At 45.5% G+C, this 18,288-nt stretch overlaps 1 protein-coding gene across 5 annotated transcripts in view; it reads right to left on the reverse strand.

The window, feature by feature from the left end:
- Positions 1–1,954: 1,954 nt before the first annotated feature.
- The window catches only part of SCHIP1 (schwannomin interacting protein 1), a 657,653-nt gene continuing 641,319 nt past the window's right edge, over positions 1,955–18,288 (reverse strand). For all 5 annotated transcript variants that reach the window (XM_070406902.1, XM_070406905.1, XM_070406903.1 and 2 more), the window contains 5 exons: positions 17,937–18,054; positions 15,872–16,069; positions 14,866–14,989; positions 12,032–12,125; positions 1,955–5,705 (listed from right to left, as the gene is read on the reverse strand). In XM_070406902.1, coding sequence (XP_070263003.1) covers positions 5,654–5,705; positions 12,032–12,125; positions 14,866–14,989; positions 15,872–16,069; positions 17,937–18,054 — 586 coding nt within the window. In that variant the 3' untranslated portion in view covers positions 1,955–5,653. The remainder of the gene's footprint in view (positions 5,706–12,031; positions 12,126–14,865; positions 14,990–15,871; positions 16,070–17,936; positions 18,055–18,288) is intronic.

Consider the following 18,288-nt stretch of genomic DNA (forward strand, 5'->3'; position numbering starts at 1 on the left):
TGAAGGAAGTTTTTAGGTCACACACTACCGCTCTTACTTGGCACTGGCACTCTTCCAGACCGGCTCTCCCCAGAAGTCCAAATTAATAGTAATACATTTTAATTAGAAAAAAATTAGAATTTGTCTTTGGGTGGTGGGCACATGGTGCAATATACAGATATTGTAACATAGAAACCCACACATGAAACCTATATGTTCATGTTGACCAATGTCACCCCAATAAACTTAATAAAAAAACCCCAAAAAACTAGATACTTAAATTGCTTAAACAAAAGCTAGAAAGGAAGAAAGTCTAAGGTAGCATCAGTATTCTTAGCATCAGCATTACCTAGGGACCTTAAAAAAAAAAAATCCTGATACACAGGCCACATGCTGGACCAATTAAATCAGTACCTTTGGGGATGGAACCCAGGCTCTGGTCCTTGCTAAGTTGCCCAGGTGATTCCCTGTGCAGCTAAAGATGGGAGTCACTGCTTACTGACCAATATTCTCACCCAGCTGCCAGGCCTGGATTCTCAGGGCTGGGATCAACCCAGATGAATGCGGCCACCGTTCTGGTTTTGCAACTTTAAGATATGCTCGGAGGCCTCATGCTTCTTCTCCGCCAACTCAAGGAAGAAGTGGCCCCAGCCCTCCAGAGCCACATCGTCCAGAGGGAGGTAGGTGTGGGAGGCTCGCAGATGCAGGCTGGCTGGGCGGTTGACCGCAGCCTCCACCCAGTTGGAATAATTCTGAGGAATTTGGGAGCTTATGGTTGTTCGGCAATAAGGAGCTAAGATAGGAAAAAAACATTATATTGGCTGGTCTCCGAGGTGGTTCTGAAGGTGGTGACTAAGACGCTGGAAGAAGGGGCGGTCCCCGTGGTCTATTCCATGCAAACACTGTTGAAGCAAGAGACAGATCCAGGACCATTGAGGGCACTATCTAGCTGGGTATTTTTTAAGAAAGGAAAGTGTAGCAGTTGTCTAAACTTCTATTTTCAGGTTACATCATGGACCTTCGAGTGTGGGTGGTTCTGGAATGTTGATTGTTCACCTCTGCTTTAGTTTATGGTTCCTTAACACCTACATGGATGCTAGCTAATCATTTTGATTTTCTGAAGTTCTCTACTTATTGGAGAATACTCTTTAGACTTGGCATTTTTCTTTTTTTAAACATATATTTTTATTAATTTCAGAAATGAAGAGGGATAGATAGAAACATCAATGAGAATCATTGATCAGCTGCCTCCTGCACACCGCACATTGGGGATTGAGCCTGCAACCCAGATATGTGCCCAACCAGGAACTGAACCGTGACTTTCTGGTTCATAGGTCAATGTTCAACCACTGAGCCACGCTGGGCTAGACTTGGCATTTTTCTTCATGAGACCAGTGGAAGTGATTAAAATTGGAAAGATGGCCACAGCTGGCCTGAAGAAAATCATGAGTGCCAACACTGTGTATTCATGTGGCAAATTTGGTAAAAGGAGTTTTGATGCAGTCATGGGCTCTAACAAGACGAGCAGCTGTGAAATGGTGCAGTGCTAGAATTCCAGATTGGTAACTCTGAGCAGTAACAGAAGCACCAGCTTGGATGTTGTCACACACACATATACATTCTGATTCAAACATACCCTCACAAACATACACTTACACTCATTCACACACACACTCATTCACACATACCCTCACATACTCTTAAACAGCGCCCCCCTGCCCCCCCCCCCCCCACACTCTTCCCCATCTTGTTGGCAAATCACTGTATTGCTTGTCCTCTGGAGAGCCCTTCGTTTGTTCACTGCTAAAATAACCTATAACCTACTTCATTAGACTTGGCAATTTTCTTCATGAGACCAATAGAAGTGGTTAAAACCACAAAAAAATTCCTGGTGGAGAATATGGTTGAGGAAGAGTGAAAAGGGAAGAAATATAGCCAGGGTAGGGCTTGCTAGTGAGCAAAAAGACATATCATATGAAACAAAGTTTTAATTTTTATTTTACATATTTATACATAAAACTTTCAAGGAACCCTCTGAATCCAACAGAATGTTAATAGCACATCTAAAACTGAACTTCAGGTAGTCAACATTCACAAAATGTTGAAAACTGATTCAAATATACATATTACGGAGAGCTACAACTTCACTACGAGGCAGGCATGTATTTTTGACTTGTATAGCACCGTCATTTACAGTTCTTTAAAACTACAGTGAAGAATGAAAGTAGTCAATGGTAAAATACTGCTTCAACTGAAAATCTCTAAACAAATAAAAATAAAAACTATCCTTTTGGATTTTGTGATGGTGTAAGCACTGTACATTTCTGTAACAATATTTTATTAAAATGCCTGATATTTAGTGGCACAGTAAAAAAAATTAAAATAAATTAAGAAGCAAAGGCCAGGAAACTGCCCTGCTTGAATGCTGTGGCGTGAGGTGGTCGGCTTATCTAGAGAGAGTACTGGGCTCAGGAGTCGAGAAAAGCGGAGGGAAGGTGAGGCTTCTCTGAAGCTCGTGGGCTCTCGTGTGAAAGAGAGGAGGAGGCTGGACGTGTTGCCCTTGGGCTCCTCCGCCAGCCCGGGAGGAGTGGCGTGGGAGACAGAGGGCACGCTACCACATTCCAGACAAAGATCTGGGAAAGATCCACAAAGCTGCCGGCCCAGGCAACATATGGAAAGTGAAAAATTCTCTTGTTCAGGTGAAGTGGCTTGAATGATAGAGGTAAGAAAAAAAGGACTGCTCTAGGTCTGGCCTGTGCCAATGGCCATCTGGAAATGGTCACTTTTTCTCCTAGCCAACAGAAAATGCCTGTTCACAAAACTGCTGGCCTGGGCAATGTATGGAGAGTGAAAAATTGTCTTGTTCAGGTGAAGTGGCTTGAATGATAGAGACAAGAAGAACAGGGCTGCTCTACATATGGCATGCGCCAATGGCCATCTGGAAATGGTCACTCTCCCTCCTAGCAGACAGAAAATGCCTGTTGCACCCCTGTAACAATGAAAACAGAACAGCTCTGATTAAGGCCATACGATGCCAGGAAGAGGACTGGGCAACTATTCTGTTAGACCATGGTGCTGGTCCAAATGCAGTGGGCATCGACGGCAACACTGCTCTCCACTGTGCTGCCACTGGACAAAATACAGCTATAGTAGCACAGCTGCTTTCATACAAGGCAAATATGGAAGAAAGACACGAGGATGACCTCGGACCACTTTCACTTAAGGAGTCTAAAGGAAAGCAAAGAGCAAATTTCCTTTAGAACCTAAAGGAAAGCAAAGAGCAAATGGTGGGATTTTTATTAAATAGAGGCACAAAAGTCAATCAGATGGAAAGCAATGACCAACTAACTTAGAATGAAGAAGACCTAAAAAGTGTTCTGAAAGTAGCAATCTTGGTCTACAGGAATCTATCCAAGTATCAAGAAAAACAAATTCAAGGACAGCAAATGAGAGTTCTAGGGACTAAGAAGCAGAACAGGTGAAGTGGCTTGAATGATAGAGATAAGAAGAAAAAGACTGCTCTAGGTCTGGCCTGTGCCAATGGCCATCTGGGAGTGGCCACTCTCCCTCCTAGCCAACAGAAAATGCCTGTTCACAAAACTGCTGGCCTGGGCAACGTATGGAGAGTGAAAAATTGTCTTGTTCAGGCGAAGTGGCTTGAATGATAGAGACAAGAACAGGGCTGCTCTACATCCGGCCTGTGCCAATGGCCATCTGGGAATGGCTACTCTCCTTCCTAGAAGACAGAAAATGCCTGTTGCACCCCTGTAACAATGAAAACAGAGCAGCTCTGATTAAGGCCATATGATGCCAGGAAGAGGACTGGGCAACTATTCTGTTAGACCATGGTGCTGGTCCAAATGCAGTGGGAATCGATGGCAACACTGCTCTCCACTGTGCTGCCACTGGACAAAATACAGCTATAGTAGCACAGCTGCTTTCCTACAAGGCAAATATTGAAGAAAGACATGAGGATGACCTCGGACCACTTTCACTTACTCTAAAGGAAAGCAAAGAGCAAATGGTGGGATTTTTATTAAATTGAGGCACAAAAGTCGATCAGATGGAAAGCAATGACCAACTAACTTAGAAATGAAGAAGACCTAAAAAGTGTTCTGAAAGTAGCAATCTTGGTCTACAGGAATCTATCCAAGTATCAGGAAAAACAATTTCAAGAACAGCAAATGAGAGTTCTGGAGACTAAGGAGCAGAACAGGCTGCACAAAACTCCAGCTTGTGGACGCTGTTTCTGGGCTTTCAGCAAACCTGGAATTAATCAACTCCTGGCCTACATCGGATGATGAAGACTTCAAGATGAAGTGCTCCCTAGTGAAATTGATTTTCCTTCTCTGAATAATTTTGTGTACCACTTACTCTTCAATTTTAGTAGGGGTCTGCCTATCATTCAATTTTAGTGGAGAGCAGTGTTGCCGTCGATGCCCACTGCATTTGGACCAGCACCATGGTTTTTAAGGGAAAACTTGTCTTTTCTATTGTGTGATTCCTTTTATATGAAATTTCCAGAATAAGCGAATCCATAGAGACAGCAATCAGACAAGTGGCTGACAGTGACTGTGGTAGGGGGCATGGGGAGTGACCATTTCATGGGTATGTGGTTGCCTTTTGGTGTGATGAAATGTTTTGGAACTAGATAGAAGTGATCATCACACAACATTATAAATGTATCTAATGCTATTGGATTTTTCATTTTAAAATAGTTTTTATGTTTGGTGAACTTTACTCACTAAAAAAAAAAAAAAAGAATACTTCCATAACAACAATCAATCAATCCAATGACGATCATGGTACACATTTTAAAATAATCCAATGGGCTCATTCAAAACCTGCCTTCTGGTGAAAGGTTCCATTGCTGGTTTGAGACTTTCTTGTTTCTTGAGGTGGGGCTGTATTGTTGCTGCTTTCCCTCTTGGGACTGCTTTCCCTGTGTCTTATGGATTTGGGGTTATGTTCTTATTTTACTTGTCTTGAGGTATCTTTTTTTAAAAAAATGTTTTTATTGATTTTAGAGAGAGAGGAAGGAAAGGAAGAGAGAAAGAGAGAGAAACATCAATATGAGAGAGAAACATCGATTGGCTGCCTCCTGCACGCCTCCTACTGGGGATTGAGCCCACAACCCGGGCATGTGCCCTGACCCGGAATTGAACCGGATGGCACTCAACTAATTGAGCCACACCAGCCAGGGATCAAGGTATCTTTTGATTTCTTCCTTGGTCTCATTGTTAAGCCCATTCACTGTTTGGTAGCATGTTATTTAGCCTCCATGTGTTTATGTGTTTTTCAGGTATTTTTTTTTAAATTGATTTCTACTTTCATGCCATTGTGGCTGGGGGTGGGGTGGGAGGTGTGTGGAATGATTTAAATCTTTTTAAGTTCATTTAAGCTTGTTTTATGGCTTAATATGTGGTCTGTCCTAGAGGGTGTTCCATGTGAGTTGAGGGGAACGTGTGCCCTGCAGTTTTGGGGTGTAATGCTCCGAAAATGTCAATTAAATTCATCTGGTAAAATGTGGAAAAAAAAAGAAAGAAAAAGAAGCAAAGGCCAATCACTGGACATGAAGCTTCAGACATTATCAATGACTAACACTGATGTTTGTTTGTTTCTGCGCCACCTTGCGCAACAGCATTTTTACAACCACAGATGGGATGGCTCCTCTTCACTTCGCAGGCATTTTCTCTGCCATGTGCTTTTGCTGACTTTCGGCATGTCTGCAAAATTAATAAATCAACTGGTTAGTGTGAAGGGGGAAGATCCAAGCTGCTTTCCAATCAACAGCTAAAACATCCTCCAAACTGAGGTTCAGTTACTCATGGTGAAATCAAGAAATAGATCTTAATTCAAATGGATTTGCCCTCTTCAGTTTTCTATGCACAAGTCCTTTTATTTAATGAGCCATTGGATTAACCTCAGACCGGTTAAAGTGCTGTGTTTAAAAATGAGGAGAGATAAGTTTCTGGGATCATTTATTCAACAAATGTTCCCTATGTGCCCGGCATGGCTGCTGACGTGAGGGATTTGGTGGTGAGTAGACAACGAGGTCTTTGTTCTCATGGAATGAATATTCCAAAGGAGAGAGACAAGAAAGGAACAAGTAGCAAACAAGGAGTGAGCAGACAGAAAAATAAGTGCTAAGCAGAGAGTCAAAACAAGGGCGGGGAGGTGACAGAAAGTAACTTCGTAACTACTTTATCTGAACACGTGCACACACAGACACACGTATTGGCAAGGCTCCTGACACACACAGACACACGTATTGGCAAGGCTCCTGACAGGAATCAGAAGCCAGCAATCCAATGCCATTCTTACAAAGCTAATGTCTTCCTAGCAAACGGTAGGCTTTTGTTGATGTAAAGAATGTCCATGTTTGTATACTTTTTCCCCCTCAAATAGTCCAAAGGGCATGATCGTGGCAGTGAGGGTAGGGGTAGGATGGGGTGAATCTTCTTATTCATCCAGCCTTACTAAGGCCTTTGAGCCCAAAGTGTGGTCCACCCGGCATGTGGTCGGTGGAGACGGTGGGAGGAATGGCTAAGCTGCTTCTATCACTTACATGGGCACTAATTAACCGTCTTCTCAGAGAATGGTGGCATCTGAAGGCTGCAAAAGACACGTGTTTTGAAGAAAGATAAGGATATTAGGAAATTGTAAATTTGGCAAGAGAAAAGCATCTCGGGGTGTGGCTCCCAGCTGTACCCAAAGGATCGGGCAGTTTTGTGTGCTGCCCTCATCTGGGTGGTCAATGACGTCAAGTTTAACTCGCTGTTCTATGTGGAATGTCTCATATCTATGGTACAGAAACCACAAATACGTTCAGAAACAGGGAAGTCACAAAAGAGTCCTTGCCACAGTCAACAGCCCACAAATAATTGGTGATATTCATTTAAGAATAAAGAAACTCAAGAAAAAGATACCCTCTTTCCCTAAAAAAAAAAATGCTCTTTAACAGACCAACTCATGGCCCCAATTCTATATATAAAAGAATCTTGATCATATTCATAAAGTAGCTCCTGGGCCCCCTTAACAAATTCAGTTCAAGAAATATTTTGATGCACAGTGAGCTAAGATTCCACTATTGCTAACTGAATTCTAGTTCTTATGGCAGTTTTAAAATATGTATCTATGAGTGCATGTGCACACACACACAAACACACACACACACACGTATGCACACACAGAGTAAGGGTTTTTTTCTGAGAAAGAAGAAAAGAACAGATAGGATATTGCTTTGGGAAATATTTAAAATTGGGTATTATTTTGAGAGATATATACAAGGTTGATAACAGATATACCATACAACCCAGCAATTCCACTTATGAGTACTTCCCCAAAGAAAATGAGAACACTAATTCAATGAACACCCATATGTTCACTGCAGCATTATTTATGACAGCCAAGATATGGAAGCAACCTAGGTGTCCATCAATAGATGAATGGATAAGGATGTGGTACACACACACATACACACACACACACACACACACACACACACACCACAGAAATATTATGCAGCAAAAAAAAAGAATAAAATCTTGCCATCTGTGACAACATGGATGGATCTAGAGCAGTGATGGTGAACCTATGACACGCGTGTCAGAGGTGACACGCGAACTCATTTTTTGGGTTGATTTTTCTTTGTTAAATGGCATTTAAATATATAAAATAAATATCAAAAATATAAATCTTTGTTTTACTATGGTTGCAAATATCAAAAAATTTCTGTATGTGACGCAGCACCAGAGTTAAGTTAGGGTTTTTCAAGATGCTGACACGCCGAGCTCAAAAGGTTCGCCATCACTGATAGAGGCTATTAGGCTAAGTGAAATAAGGCAGACAGAGAAATACAAATACCATATGGTTTCACTTATATGTAGAATCTAAAAACAAAACAAATAAATAAAACAAAAAATAGATTCATAGAAACAGAGACCAAAAAGATGATTACCAAAAGGGATGGGTTAGGTGGATGGGTGAAAAGGGGGAGGGGAATATAGTCAACAATATTGTGATAAGTTTGCAAATGATTACTAGAATTAGTGAAGTGATCACATTGTAAGGTATAAAAATGTCGAATCACTATATTGTACAGAAACTAATATAACCAATACTAGAGGCCCGGTGCACAAAAATTTGTGCACTGGCGACGGGGGGGTGGGGTGTGTGTGTGTGTGTGTGTGTGTGTGTCCCTCAGCCCCACTTGTGCCCTCTCACAGTCTGGGATCCCTTGGAAGATAATAACCTGCTAACTTAGGCCTGCTCCCGGGTGGCAGAGGGCAGGCCCAATCCCTAGGTGCAGCCCCTGGTCGGGTTCAGAGCAGGGACGATTGGGAAGTTGGGGCGCCGCCCCATCATGCACAGAGCAAGGCGGATCGGGAGATTGTGATGCCACCCCAAGTCACGCTCAGGGTAGGGCCAATTGGGAGGTTGCAGCTCCACCCCCTGTCACGCACAGAGCGGGGCCGATCAGGGGGTTGGGGCGCTGCCCCCTGTCATGCACAGAGTAGGGCCCATCAGGGAGTTGGGGCACCGCCCCCTGTCACACACAGAGCATGGCGGATCAAGGGGTTGGGGCGCTGCCCCCTGTCACCCACAGAGCAGGGCAGATCAGGGGGTTGGGACACCGCCCCCCATCACACACAGAGCAGGGCCCATGGGGGGGTTGGGGCACTGCATCCCGTCACACACAGAGCAGGGCCGATCAGGGGTTTGGGGAGCTCCCCCCTATCAGGCACAGAGCAGGGCCGATCAGGGGGTTGGGGCGCCTACCCTGTCACGAACAGAGCAGGGCAGATAGGGAGGTTGTGGCCCTGCCTCCTGTCACACACAGAGCCGCAGGGCGATCAGGGGGTTTGGGCGCTGCCCCCTGTCACGCTGCTCCAGGGGCCAGGAGGCCTCGCGGCTCCGCTGAGCCCAGTGCTGGGAGGCCTCGCGGCTCTGCTTGACACCGGGGCAGTGAGGCCTCGCTGCTCAGCTGATCCCGGTGCTAGGAGGTCTCGCGGCTCTACTTGATACAGGGGCAGTGAGGCCTCACTGCTCTGCTGATCCCGGTGCTGGGAGGCTCCACTGATCCCGGTGCCAGGAGGCCTCACGGCTCCACTGATCCCTGTGCCGGGAGGCCTCGCGGCTCCGCTGATTCCGGTGCTGGGAGGCATATTACCCTTTTATTATATAGGATAGAGGCCTGGTGCATGGGTGGGGGCCGGCTGGTTTGCCCTGAAGGGTGTCCTGGATCAGGGTGGGGGTCCCCACTGGGGTGCCTGGCCAGCCTGGCTGAGGGGCTGAGGGCCGTTTTCCAGGTGGTGGGTGACTGAAGCTCCCAACCGCTCCTTTTTTTCTTTTTCTTTTTTTTATTCTGGGATTTATTTACCTTCTATGGCTGTCACTAGAACTGAGAGCCGGCTTTAGCTCTGAGGCTCGGCTCCAGCTCTGAGACCTCGGCTGCTGAAAGCAGGTATCTGGTTTGTTTGGCTTCTATAATTGAAACACTGTTGAAACTCCAGCTCGGCTGGCTGGCTGAAAGCATGGGGTATGTTTAGCTTCTGTAATTGCAACATTGTTTCTTAGAGTGCAGCTCAGAGCCCAGCAGCGGCAGGCGGGGAACCTTGGCTTCCTCCTTCACTGGAGCAAGCAAGCCTCCTGTTTGCTTCAGCTGCCTGGCTGCCATCTTGGTTGGCAGTTAATTTGCATATCACCCTGATTAGCCAATGGGAAGCATGTCGGAGGTATGGTTAATTACCATGTTTGTCTATTATTAGATAGGATAAGATTGTATAACAACTATGCTTAATAATAAGTTTTAAAAATGGTGTATTTCATTAACATTTCAAACAAAGGAGGGAAAAGAGTTTCAGTCCATACAATTAAAAGGTACTCATCAGTTATTTATAGAAAAGCCCTAAAGGACTCCTTTTTCTCAACAATCATTATTGAGGACCTACTATGTACCTGGCAGTCCTTGTCCTCAGCTATGGGGATGCAGCAATGAATGAGAATGGCACCGTCTCTGCTTTCAGGGGGTTTACAGTCAGGCAGGGACAGACAGCAGACAATGTAGCACGGATGATTAGGCTCCACATGGGAGTGTCCTACCCCCGTCTCAGGGAGCCAGGGAGCACGTCGCCAAAGAGGCTTCATACAAACCAGTGGTCCTCATTCGGCTGTGCACTGAAATCATCTGGGGAGCTCTAAAAGCTCCTAATGCCCAGGCCACGCCACATGATAATTAAATCAGGATCGCTGGGGGTCAGACCCAGGCATCCACACTTTATAACGGTCCCCGGGGTTCCAGTGTGCAGCCAAATCTGAAAGCCCCACAGCCAAGCTCTTCGCCAGTTCAGACCTGGCTGCAAAGCTCTGGGACTGCTACGGTGAGGGACGTTTAAGTACCCTCCTTTTCCCCCATAAGCAAAGTAAAAATCCACCAGTCGGGAATGGACGTAAAAACTTCTCCCTACTGACTCCAATTTAAAGGATGCCTCCAACACTTTTAAATTAGCGACTGCTCTCCTTTTAACCCCCTGGTTTTGCCTGCCCTGCTTCCCAGGATCACACCATCTGAAAGTAGACACAAAACACCACACTGCAATCCCAATAACTTAACCCTTTGAGAGAAGGGGAGTCTCTCAGTGTCCTCCTTGCAACGAGTGAGGTCAATGCTGCTTTGAGGGGCAGAGAAAAGCCTCTGCTCCCACAGGCAGATCATACATTTATCAAAGACTTCACATATTTTTCAAAGATGCAGGTCCCGGGTGTACATTTCAATAGTGGTTTCCCATAATCTCAATACATGCATACAAATTTCGTAGATTGACAAAAAGGGCTGTGTCTTATAGCTATTGGTGCAGTGCCTGAATACATCTGTAGAAGGCAATAATATTATTGAGTGTTATTGCAATTTGAGTGTTATTTCAGATGCAGGCAAATATGCTAAGAAGGTACGGGAAGGCCTTCTGGTTTTTTGGGTTTTTGTTTTTGTCTTTTTGTTAGGGATGAGGCAGGATAATATTCAAAGCATACGAAACAGCGTGCTGCCCCTGGATAGGTCTTAAAAAAAAAAAAAAGCCTAAACAGAGTTCCATGGCATTTATTTTGCCACCCAAACTATCTTTATAACATTTGCATTTAGAAAAATATTTTCCCCAGCATTCCACACCGAGAAGGGGTCCTCAGGAGCAATTTCACCACATACGTTTTCAAGCTCCTTTAGGATGGTGGTGGGTCATGCGGTCAATGCCTGATGGTTTTGTGACAAGCAAGTGTTCTTTCTTTCCTTGGAGAGCCTTCTGCTCTCTGAATACCATTTCTGGGATTAATAGTAACCGTTGCCTCCTGGTTTAAAGACTTCAGATAAACTGTCTATATAAAGGTGCCTAAGTAAATGTGAGATACCAGGAATGCTCGCAGTATTTTGGGTACTTTCTACACTTACGGTGACGAGCTTTTCTGTAAGGAAAACTAACAAATGCAAGACCTTGGCCAGCATTAGCCTTGTTTCCTTGTCCCCTGGGGAAAGAGGCACTCTTTACTGCTTCACAGAGAGGCACTTGGAGCCAGGTCCGGCTAGAGACTCAAGTCCCGGAGTCTCCCCCCGGTGAGAGCAATCTGGTGGCACTGGTACTGTGGAAAGATGCCAGTGCCCCTGCCTTCTGGGCATAGCAGATGCGATCAAGAGTCAGGTCACAAACCAGCAAGTGCCATTTTGTGGCACCCACCCCGTGGCGGCTCATCCGCTGGAAACTCGCCAGCCTGGAATGGCTTAGAGCCTACTCCCCGGGGCCACACAGTCTTCCTGGGCCAGAACCGCTGATCGACCTGGGTGCGCCCTACGATGGTCCAGTGCTCTGGCGCCCATCACACTGGGAGGACGGCTGTGACAAGCAATGCATTTGGAAAGGAGCAGCTTTGGCCACTTCCCCTCCATCTAAACAGGGATTAGGTGAGGAACCCATGGGAGGAAGGGAGGGAGTTCTCCAGAGCTCGCTCTTGCCCTAACTCTTAAACTTCAGACCTTCTCTAGAAAGGGCAAAAGATCACCAACCTGGTCAAGTCTTCAATGTCCACCAGCATGGCGTCCTGTTCCGTGTGCAGCTCATCTCGGATGAGCAGCAGCTGGACCAGCTCTTCATTCAAGCCTGAGGCAGAGAGAAGAGAGCACTTAAAAACAGGCAGGACTGTATCCAAGTAAGACTGCATCCAGGTCAGAATGGGTAACGATTTCTGGGCACATGTATCACAGATCTATCTATCTATCTATCATCTACCTATCTATCTATCTATCTCTCATCTATTTATATCATTTTTGTTAAAATTTAGAATTTTTATATGAGCTTCTCATAAGCTCAGGGGAAGCCATCAATTTGAGAACATAACTAATCTGCATAATTATAAGAGTACTGGAAGGAAAGGAGTAAAGTACAAAGGATTTCCAAATACATTAACATTAGAGTGCGAAAAATTGTTCACTATTAGGGAAATAGCTTGTTAGAAAAAGTGGCGTTTTGTCTGAAAAACAAAAAACAAAAATGTCTGGGGCTTATTAAGTTTTCCACTGCACCTGCCACACGGAGAGTCGGAGGGGCCGCAGGGCCTGACTCAGGTGCCTCAGGGATGCTCCGGGCTTCCACGGCCCAGGAAGGAGCAGCCCCGTGTGCAGGTTGCTCTGGGGAAAGTATCAGCTCAAGCGATCGGAAAGCCAGGGTGTAAGGCCTGAGGAAATCAGCCCCGAAGTCTCTGGACAACAGGTGCCAAGGGAAATATTCCTCAGGGCTTATGCTGGGAAAAAAATGCACGGACACATTTCTCATCTTCCTGAAATCAGTGCACGGGTCAATCTGGCTTCTGCCTCTGAAGGGGATGAACAAGCAAGGGCTCTCTCCTGCGTTTTCCCCTCAGTTCAGCTAAGAATCAAAGCATGTGAGTCTGGACACGTGGACACAAGGGGAGAACACCCATTTAGCGAGAGCTCTGGGCCCAGAAACCAAAGAAAGGAAGTGGGTACTCAGCCAGGTCCCCCCGGGAAGTGCTTTTAGAGATCCTGACTTCAAATGATGCATTTGTCTGCCTTTAGTTCAGACTAGTTTCCAATTTTAAAAAGAAAGGGAGAGAAAGAACCATACAAAGAGGCCTGAAGCATCATCAGCCCCTGAAAAGGACGAGATGGCAATTTATTAGTATGTAAAAATCCAAGGAAAATGCCTCAGTAGTAAAATATCACCTGACAGAGTAACCTCCCAGTAATTTACTCAACTAAATGAAAATGTAGAATTTTTAGAAATCCACTGAATCTATGGTTTCTTAAAATGTTAAACTCCTCCTCTCAATTTTACTTTATTTTTGATTAAAAATATTTTTACGCTTAAAAATTTTTTATGTTGACATTATTGCTGACTCCCCCATCACCCCCTTTGGCCACCCTCACTTCCCTCAGCCTCCCCCTCCTCCCTTAGCCTCCCCCTCCCTTGGCCTTCGCCACACTATTGTCCCTGTCCATGGGGCATGCATATATGTTCTTTAGCTAATCCCTTCGCCTGCTTTATCCAGCCACACCACAGCCCTTCCCTCTGGCTCCTGCCAGCCTGTGCCATGTATCTATTATCCATGCCTCCAGTTCCATTTGTTCATTAGATTCCACACATTAGTGAGATCAATGGTATTTGTCTTTCTCTGACTGGCTTATTTTGCAGATGAAAGAATTCTTTATCTCTTCTTGATTTGAAAACAATACTGAATATATTAACTTGACACTGAAGATGTCCAATTCGAATTTTTCCAATGTGTTCTTGGGGTAGGCTTTTATGCTAGTACCCAGTACAGTGCCTGCATTGTGCATAGGAATTTCTTCCCCATATGAAGTTTTTAACTTTTTATTATGGGAAATTCCAAACTGATACAAAAGCAAAGAGCATAGTTTAAGAATGCCCCATGCATCCATCTAGCTTCAACTAGCCAATCTTGACGCAGCTCTCTCCCTTTCTCCTAGTGGACTATTTTAAAGCAAATTCCAGACATCATATTATTTCATCTGTTGATGCTTCAGTATATATTTCTAAAGATGGGGCTCTTTTTTAAAAAATTACCATAACCACAATATCTTCATCGTATCTGAATAAATAAATCTTTAGTAAAACATTTAGTCAGTGTTCACTTTCCCTACTTAGCTCCTAAAAATGCTTTTTATAGTTAGTTTGTCTGAATGCATTTGGTTGGCATATCTCTTAGGTGGCTTTTTCTGTAAGTGCCACCATATGTTCCAGAGGATTCGTGAGCCCATCTGGCCTAACCACTCTGCCCAGGTGAGCATGCTCTCTCCTTCATTGGGCCAAGCAACAGACCTTGTCTGCACCTCTAATTAGTGCGAGCGAGCACCACTCACTCACGACCCCTCCCCACTGCAGTTATTCTGGGGGAAACAGGCCCACATATCATCACCCTGTAATTTTCACATATTGGTCCTATCTACTCTTACCACCTGGAGGAGTACCACAAATAAGTCGACTTTGATTTGATGACCCAAAATGAATGTACGTACCAGTAAAGTTGAGGATATCATTGTATAACAAATGACCTGTAATTACTAAATTGTATTCTAGAAACAAGGTGTTGCAAGCCAGATGCTTGCCAAGTACTTGCTATTTAAAATAAATAATCAGGACCTAACCTTGAAAAATTCTTAAAGTTTCTGAATATTTCTAAGGAAAGAGAGAGAGAGAGAAGAGAGAGAGAGAGAGAGAGAGAGAGAGAGAGAGAACTTGCAGGCGCACACATAGGAGGAGCCCAATGAAATGCTGTACAAAGGGTCTAAATTGAGGAAGTGGTGCTGTCCCATTGCCTTTCCCACTTATTATTCCTTTTTCAAGCACACCTGACACTTACTTTCTATCTGAGAATGGAGATCATTGACTATCACTTGTAGCTGCCCAATAGTCATGTCCCTCAGGTCAGCGGGCTTTAAACTCCTCTTCATCAAGCATTCGCTTATATGAGGCATGTGTGGCAGCTGCGGAGACAGAGGGAAGGGATGGACGTGTGAACAGAGCAGCAAGTACATTGAACCCAAGACCCAGTTTCACCCATAAAGACCGCCCCACTCATTCACCCACTTTCAAGTTCTGGCCTTAAAAGCTTCCCCAGTCTAACTTTCTCAACGTGAGGCCCTACAGACTACAATGTCTGGAACACTACCAGCATCAAAATGCTATCCTACTCAAACCAAAAGCTTTCAGACTGGCTCTTACACAGGCTGTGACAACCATGAGTCCATTATTCTATACATAAATGAATTACCGGGGAGCTCAAATAATATCGATGACATGGATGAAATTAATAATATCAGCTGTGTATTAATTCATAGCACGCCACAAGCACTGTGCTATGTGCTCTGACACGGGTGTTATTGTTTATACCCATTTTATAGATGAGAAAGCTGAGAGTTATGTAACCTGACCAGAGCCCCACACTAGGGCAGTGGCAGAGATAGATTTAAACTCCAAAGTGCCTGGCTCTTATCCACTATGCTACACTGTCTTTGTTGGAAGGTGGGACTGAGAGCATAGCAGTAGTGAGTCTGCCACAACCAACAGGTTCTTAAACTGAAATTGCTTTAAAGGAATTTAAGTGGTCCCATGACAGCTAATATTGTCCCTAACAAACAAAGTAGACCTGAATCAAGAGCAAAGTTTACTTTTGTGAAATCTGCTGCTTATGTATCTTTCAGTGATGCAGCAGAAAGGAAAAGGAAACAAACATTTCTCAATGACAGTACTTCTTACAAACTGCCTTGGAGAAACCCAAGTTTGCATAACTCGGGCAAAGGAGAGGGACAGTGCCAACCCTTTGCAGCCACCAGGCAATCGCTTGTGTTTCAGTGTCTGCTACTTACTAGGTCAGCGACGGGAGACTTTTTCCTGTTCTGTTTTTCCACTTCTACTTGCATTTTGGCCATGGGTTTGGCCATGGCAAGGGCCATTTTGGCTTCAGCTTGCAATTTCTTTTGCCTGGTGAGGAAATCCATATCATCTAGGGATTCAGATTCCTCTTCAGTAGTGTCTCTATCGGAATAGGAAGAGCTCTGTTTGCTCTGCGAAGGGAAAAAGAGCAGCCCTCAGCTTTGCATGCCAGGTAGCATCTGGGGAGAGGGGCCAGAGCATCCCTGAGCCCTCCTGAGACTCCCCTCCATCCACTCAGCTCGCTGCACAATGTGATCTGTACCAGTCTCAACTAAAAAGGTAGTTTATTGCCTCAGTGTCAATACCAGACTGTGATTTTTAGCATAAAGAGTAGCAGAATCCTATCTAATAAAAGAGTAATATGCAAATTAACCATCACACCCTCACTCCACCACTCTGTCACAAAGATGGCAGCGGCCATGAAGCTGGACCCAGCAGGAGGCTTGGTTGCCTCGGCAATGGAGGAAGCCAAGCTTCCTGCCTGCCCTGAGCTCTGCTCAAGGCTACAAAGTTTCAATTATAGAAGATAAATAAATCCCAGATACCTGCTTCCAGCCCGCTGCTGTGGCCAGCCTAAAAACGGCCATCAGCCCCTCACCCAGGCTGGCCAGGCACCCAAGCGGGACCCCCCACCTCCCACCTTGAAGGGGCTGTGGCCAGCCTGCAAACAGTCATCAGCCCCTCACCCAGGCTGGCCAGGCACCCCAGTGGGGACCCCCACCCTGAAGGGGGTGTGACCAGCCTGCAAACAGCCATCAGCCCCTCTCCCAGACTGGCCAGGCACCCCAGTGGGACACCCTGATCTGGGACACTCTTCAGGGCAAACCAGCCGGCCCCCACCCGTGCACCAGGCCTCTATCCTATATAACAAAAGGGTAATATGCAAATTGACCCTAACAGCAGAACGACTGGGAATGACTGGTCATTATGACACACACTGACCACCAGGGGGCAGACGCTCAATGCAGGAGATGCCCCCTGGTGGTCAGTGCACTCCCACAGGGGTAGCTCTGCTCAGCCACAAGCCAGGCTGATGGCTGCCAGCACAGTGGTGGTGGCGGGAGCCTCTCCCGTCTCCTCAGCAGCACTAAGGATGTCTGACTGCAGCTTAGGCCTTCTCCCCGTTGGCAAGTGGACATCCCTTGAGGGCTCCCGGGCTGCCAGAGGGATGTCTGTCTGCCAGCTTAGGCTCAATCCTCCGGGGAGCGGGCCTAAGCCAGCAGGTGGACATCCTCCGAGGGGTCCCAGACTGTGAGAGGGAACAGGCCGGGCTGAGGGACACCCCCTCCCCCGCACCAAAGTGCACAAATTTTTGTGCACTGGGCCTCTAGTAAATAAATAATAGGAGAAACAGATTTATGACACACTTGAGACATTTCTTTGATTTGGTCTCAAAAGACACAACAACGTATTTATCCCAGAGCTAAGGCAGCGTGTTGCTCTCTGGAATGGACAGGACCTCAGGTACCCAGTGACCAACATGGGTTCCTTGGTAAGAAAACACGATTGGTTGGTGAGAAAAGAGATGTGCAGACCTCACTGAGTGGTAAGAATTCCAGCAACAGGCTCCCATGATCAGAAGGCAGTCTGTTATAGCATGTGGGCAAGGAATGAGTAAGAAATACTATATGCACTTCATCCTGTTGGTTTCTCTGAACATCACCTCTGTGCATGAGCTTTCCCCTGAGCCCTGCCACCCATCCTTTTAAAATGTGTCCTACTACTGGTCTGTACTCATATATTTCTACACCCAGTGGGGAAGGATTTGTGTGTAGCATATGGTCCTTAAAAATTTTTTAGGACATGTGCAATTTCTCTTATGGTCTAATATGAAAGTAGTTGCTAAAACTTTAACAGAGCTTATGTAACACTGCTGTGTCACAGGTTTGGGTTTCCAATCATTGTCACATCTTAGGAGCACGCCACGTCAGGAAATGCAGAGAGGCTGCATGGCCAGCAAAGCACACCCACTGAGCGTCGGCGGCAGCTTTGACTCACCATGGGCGACAAGGGGGTGTCCAGGCTGGTTTCCGTCTTGCTGTCATCCGCATCGCTGTCCTTGTCACTGCCGCTGTCGTTGACAAAGCAGATCTGCAGGTTCATCCCACTCTGCAGGCTGGGCAGAAGCAGACAGGACACCAATCCACTCAGCTATTTGCGATCTGGGCGCACCCAATAGAATTGTCTGGTTTTACTAATAAAAAGCAGTTTTATGTATTCTTCACATGGAGAAGTAGGTGACCAATATGACTCCTAATTCATCATCAGTAACATACCAGAGGATACCAATGATCACTTGACAACTTGGTAAGTGATAACATCACAACTTTTACTAATGTTGTATTACTTT

This window comes from Myotis yumanensis, unplaced genomic scaffold, assembly GCF_028538775.1.
Source record: "Myotis yumanensis isolate MYYU_CA2020_CCGP unplaced genomic scaffold, mMyoYum1.0.hap1 SCAF_2, whole genome shotgun sequence".
Lineage (NCBI taxonomy): Eukaryota > Metazoa > Chordata > Mammalia > Chiroptera > Vespertilionidae > Myotis > Myotis yumanensis.